This window comes from Gadus morhua, unplaced genomic scaffold, assembly GCF_902167405.1.
Source record: "Gadus morhua unplaced genomic scaffold, gadMor3.0, whole genome shotgun sequence".
NCBI classification, from domain to species: Eukaryota; Metazoa; Chordata; class Actinopteri; order Gadiformes; family Gadidae; genus Gadus; species Gadus morhua.
In genome coordinates, this window is record NW_021963981.1 from 42,501 (window position 1) to 48,524 (window position 6,024).

A 6,024-nucleotide genomic window follows, 5' to 3' on the forward strand; every position below is an offset into this window, starting at 1 on the left:
TTGAAAAGACGCAGACAGCGTGCAAACTAACAATACAGAGTTCAGTTTCGACTGGTTTAGTGTGGAGCCACACGGCTTTCTGACCGTGGCAAGAAGTTAAGTCGTGGGAGTAAAGGTGGAAAAAATAAAACATCCTATTAGCCAAGGAGAAGGAATCATTGCGATCAAGCCGACTGCTTATCGGAATGAGTCAGGGCAGCACTCTCACTGCCGCACTCAGGAAAGGAGAAAAGCATTACACCATAGGCTGTATGGATAATACACACCCACCACGACTTAACACAACATATAATCAAATTTAAGAGTTTCCCTGTTATTCGCTCGGCACGTATCCATAAGAGCAGGCAGAGAAAAGGAAAAGCTATTCATTATTTAACGGGATTTATTTAAAGAGTTCCGTACACACGGAAACAAGTTGGAGCCGAGTGGATGATTGTATCATCGGGACAAATAAACTAAAGCCAAAACTACAATTAAAGTGCAAAACAAAACAAACAGCCATTATGCAAAGCTTGTTTCACATAGATAAATATAGGTCCCGTCTGCCAGAACTCGAGAACGAGAATAAAACTTTATACCGGCAACACACACGACTCTTTGTTAAATCCGTGCCCATGAAAGAAGCGCAGACAGTGCCTGTATAGCCTCTAGCTTCCATGAAAGTCTTTGCTTCATGTTGTAGGAGCTACGTAAGCTAATATTGGGGATGCTAACGTTTGGCTGCGTAGCACTTCGTTTAGGCCGCTTAGGGAAAACATCGTTATTTTGGGAATGGCACTCGCTCATCTTCTACTAAAGCAGCAGGGTAAACAGTTAGTCAAATAAAGCAGGAGGATTTAACAGGTTTCGACCTTGTCCTTTGATGGTATCAATATTACAATCGTTTTTGATAAAAGTGTATGAATCAGTTGGAGGTGTAAGTGTAGCTAGACAATTTTTAAGCACACAAACGCACGCAAAGATAACCATACACACGCACAAATGCATGCTAAAACACACACACACACACACCACCACAAACTCCCACACACACACAGAAGAACACACAGAAACAAAACCAATTCAACGAATTCCACCTTTTGATACTACGAGGGTTGTAGATATTAGTGTGTGAATCACGTGGAGGTGTAGGTGTAGCTCTAGCATTTTTAAGCAGACACAGACACACACACACACACACACACACACACATAGATAAACATACACACTTACACACACGCCTTCAGAAACTAACATAGATACATAAACTCAGACACACACACACACACACACACACCCACACCCACACACACAATATCAACAATCAATCAACCGATTCCACCTACCGAGTCTGTTGTCCAGCGCGCCAAAGTCCAGCGAGTACTTGACCACGTGGTAGTTGTTCCACACGTACAGCAGGTTGTCCCGGGGGTTGTAGTCCACGGCGGCGATGTACTGGTACGAGTTGGGGAAGGCGATGTCCAGGTGGCCGTCGCGGCTGAGCTCCGTGTTGTACACGTAGTCCACCTTGTTGCCCGTGGCCTCGTTGTCGTCGTCCTCGTACACGCTCTTCACCACGTAGAGCACGCCGCACACCATGAAGGCGTTGGACGCCGAGCGCTTGTCGTACGCCGTGTCCCACGTGCCCTCCACGCGCAGCGTGTACGGGTTCAGCTGGCTGATGACGATGCGGCCGTTGTTCTGCTCCGTGGCGTAGATCACCCACAGGCCGTTCTCGTCCACCGCCAGGTCGATGTCCGACTTGCCGCCCCAGCGGTACGGCGAGGTGTCGTGGTAGTTGGCGTTGGCGATGATGGCCTCGCCGCTCTTGATGCGCGTGCGCAGGTCGAACTTGACGATGTTGCGCGTGCGCTCCTTGTTGAAGAAGAGGGCGCCGTCGTACACCACGAAGCCCGTGCCGTCCACGCGGTGCGGCAGCTTGTAGGTGGTGGTGGGCCGGCCCGCCACGAAGTCCTCCTTGGAGGAGTACTCGGTCAGCGTGTCCGTGCGGTAGGGGGTCCAGGGCATGTAGTAGATCTTGTCCGAGGCCTGCAGGGGGTCCTTGCACCAGGCGCCTGACTGGTGGTCCGACTCGAAGAGGTGTTCGCTCTGGTAGACGCCGCGAAGAAGCCCCGGGCACAGGAACACTGAGGAACCAAAACATGACAAAGGGGCCAGGCGGGGCCGTTACTTTGGCATGCGAGGGGCCCGGCGTGGGGGCCTATGGGGGGCCCGAGCCGGATGCCACAGAATCAGGACTCGGATCTGAAGGACTTTTTGTTTGGAGAGGTTGAGAGGGTGATTCGTCATTTTGATCCAACGTTCACTTTATTAAGTGTCAATTAAAAGAAAGGTAGGAGAATGACAGCCAACCTTAGAATTGCGAGATTAATGTATTGGTTGGAAAAAATGGGAGAACTTACTTTGTGATGGATTTTATTTCAGCGTTTCGGGGAGTTACAATAATTGACGGGATCCATGATGAATCGTCTGGGTTTGGCGTCAGGGAATCGGTTAACAACGTTAACATTATAGATTATAGATTTTAATTCTTTTTCGCAATCAGATCCAAGTGATTCTGTGGGATGTAGCTCATAAATCTCAGCCAGGATGACCGTTGGGGAAATGTGGAGATTGAGGACAAGATTGTCATGGAGGGAAGGGTGGGGGGGGAGGAAAGACAGACAGACGGAGGGAGGGAGGCATCACTGACTGGAGGAAGGCTGCTGAGGGAACATGCAGGAGCACCAGACAACCTGCACACAGCACACTGCCATGAACGGCCGCACACAACAAAGACACACAAATATGAATACACACACACACACACACACACACACGGGCACATGCTTGCAGACACACACACACACACACACACACACACACACACACACACACACACACACACACACACACACACTTTGACACAGACATATTACAAATCTTATTCGGGTCACCCAACCCCCACCCCCGACATTTTGCACAGGAGATTAATAGCAGATATTATGACATCAAATATAATTATACTGGACGCTGGCGCCTGGTTAACTTTCCGGCACCCGACATAATTCAGAAAATATTGATATCATCTCGTCTTTTATTTTATTTATTTCCCTGTAATCAAATTGCATCACATCTCCTGCCTGGAAAAAAAACGGGGTTGTGAAACTTTTCCGCCAACATCATTAAGGAATGAATTAGGTAAAACTAATAGAGTTTCTGTGGCCCTTGGGTAACGTGAAAGAGGATCTTTTACAGGTTTAAAAAAACAAAGACCAAACACAGAGCCCTCTCTGCCTATGATCCTAATTTTTAACTTTATTCAGCGTCAGATTGAATTATGACTGCTGCCCGCGCAGGTCAAGAGGTCAAATCCTGGTTATCCGACATCAATACTTTTATTGTGTTTATTTTTGTAACGATTCACTTTTCAGAGAAACTTGGGTGGGTGTCATGTTAAAAAACGAAACGCACTCAGTGGTTCCAATTAATTTAAGTCCGGCACTGTTATGTGGATAAGGTCGATGTTAAATACATTATGCACGTTTTAATTGTGCTTGCTGGCATCCGAAGCAACGTGCATCCATTCGCCTCGAGCACTTCAAACGGCCGCACACGCTGCCAGACAGGAACCAACAACAAGGCGACGTGTGATACAAATTCATTAAAAACCTTCACCATTTTTTTAAAAGCGCTACAGCTCCGAATTTTCCTGGCAGATCCTGTAAAAGCGACGCCATCGTAGGTTTCCGTTTAATTTTTTTTTCAAACTCCCGAGTTTCCAAAAGGTGTCCTGGGAAGATGTGTTATATATAACGCAGAGGAAATAACGTTTATGCGGCTCTTTTTTTTTTGTCATTTTGACGGGCTTTGAGCCCGACACCAGCCTCGCTGACAGGCTCTACCCAGAGAGCTCTGTCTTGGAGGTACAGCCGCCGCCGCACGACGACTTGTAGTTCGGTAGAGCGAGCGAGAGAGAGAGAGCGAGAGCAAGAACGTGCGCGAGACAGAGAGAGAGAGAGAGAGCGCCGGAGAGAGAGAGAATGCAAGCCAGAGAGAGAGAGAGAGAGAACGCGAGAACGTGCACGCGCGAGAGAAAGCGACGGAGAGCGAGAGAGAGAACAAGAACGTGCACAAGAGAGCGAGCGCGCGAGAACGAGAGAGAGCACGATGGAGAGGGAGGGGGGGCAGACAGAAGGAGGGCTCCTCTCCCCGGTAATCTCCACAGATTAAACAGGTTGTCTTGCTCGCAGGTGAGGAATGTTGCGGGGAAGCCGCGGTGCCTCCCGTTGACATCCACTCTCTTTGCGCTGTTTAAGGAAAAGACGACAGGGGGAAAGAGACACCCGGCTACTCTAGGAGAGGCAGGTTCTGGGGTTTTTAAGACAGCCGAGGCGCGCTCCGACGGTACCAGTCCCCGTAGGCACCCTCGTACAAAAAGTCTCTGGATAAGACTCGGAAGAGAGAGGCGAGGGGGAGACGTGGTTCTTAGGGGGAAAAGGGAAAATGAGGAAGAAATGAAGGCATCATAGCTTATTTTAGCTGGGGATTCAAATGTAACGGTTTGGAATAAGAGCGTCCCATCATCGGCATTGTAGCTTCTCCCCCCCCCTCTCTCTGTCCCTTGCAATATCTTACTGAGATTTCTCAGACTCAGGGGAATGCTTATTTTTGTACATCAGATCCTCTGTCTGTGCGTTCAATAAATTCCTGCTCCAACTTGGATTTTTCTTCCCCGTCAAATTCATTTTCCCCCTCACATTTATTTAATGCTATGCAGTCTCTGTGGCGGGCCTTGATGAGATGGGTTTCTTCAGCTAAAACACGAGTCTGGGGGAAGGCCTACGGCTCACAACACACCAGCATCTGTTCAGCGTGGAAAAAATAAAAGCCCCCACCTGGCCCGATAAGGTGTGACTACACACTCGGCAGCACTCTGCCATATTGACGATGTGCTCCCCGAAGGTTATGGCCATCATCGCGCTAAGGCCATAATCTAAAATGCTGACAGTTTATTGGAGAAACTATCGATCATCCCTCCCCCCCCCCCAGGACTATCACCTCTGTACACCTGCTTTAATGCTGTGCAGCTCATTAAAGCACCAGCAGAATCATTTCCCAGTCATCCAGGGAAATAAGCAAAGCGAGGTCTTGTGCTATGAGAGGTTGCATGTTTAAGGGTGGAGGGGGTGATGGTTTAAATATTTGGGTGTTTTTTTCGACTGCCAGTTGCAGACTTTGGACAAATGGTGTCAAATGTTGCTGGCGAAGTTCAGACTAGGAAAATTCAATAAATTAAGAACTATTTTACAATATTTCACCATCAAGGTCTTCTTAATATATTTTAAATTTTGAAAATCGATTAAAACTAGATTGGTCCCACTCAAAAGCGGCCCGATCGAAACGCGACACGGCACGGTAGGAGTTTGAGTGCAACCCCGCACGCGTTTTTTAATTTGCTTTCATAGTATACACAGACTCACTAATTTCCGCAACCCCATTAAACTCCCATATTAATCAGCGACATCAGCGGCACGGCAAAAACAAAGCAGCACAAAAGGTCAGCAGTAGCATCAAGTCCCACATGGCCTCTACCGACGTGTACGAAACCCGCGGCGAGAACGATAGAGAGGAAACAAAAACACAGACAGGGGGATTATACACACAGAAAAGTAGTTGGTATTTAGTTACCTTTTTGTTCCACTTCTACTTAAAGGTATGACGGGGAGAGAGAGAGAGAGAGAGAGAGAGAGAGAGAGAGAGAGAGAGAGAGAGAGAGAGAGAGAGAGAGAGAGAGAGAGAGAGAGAGAGAACAGAAGGAAACAAAACAAGGAAATAAAGAACAGATTAATGGTGGCGATAATAGCCAGTGCTGCGTTGCCTTCACGCAGGTCAGACAGTGAAGTAAACATTGGAGGGAAGAGGAACAACACACTGGGTTAGTCAAACACAGAATCATTCATCAATCATTGAGCGAGAGAGAGGGAATCAACGGAAAAGAAGAGCACACAGCTTCACAGCAGTCTGTAGAGGAAAGAGATCATA

The 6,024-nt window shown here is 47.9% G+C and overlaps 1 protein-coding gene across 2 annotated transcripts in view; it reads right to left on the reverse strand.

Annotated features, from left to right (window-relative positions):
- The window catches only part of LOC115538466 (adhesion G protein-coupled receptor L3), a 47,545-nt gene extending 41,753 nt beyond the window's left edge, over positions 1-5,792 (reverse strand). For both annotated transcript variants that reach the window (XM_030350035.1, XM_030350036.1), the window contains exons 1-2: positions 5,671-5,792; positions 1,326-2,126 (exon numbers count right to left, since the gene is read on the reverse strand). In XM_030350035.1, the coding sequence (XP_030205895.1) occupies positions 1,326-2,007 (682 nt within the window). In that variant the 5' untranslated portion in view covers positions 2,008-2,126; positions 5,671-5,792. The remainder of the gene's footprint in view (positions 1-1,325; positions 2,127-5,670) is intronic.
- Positions 5,793-6,024: the final 232 nt, after the last annotated feature.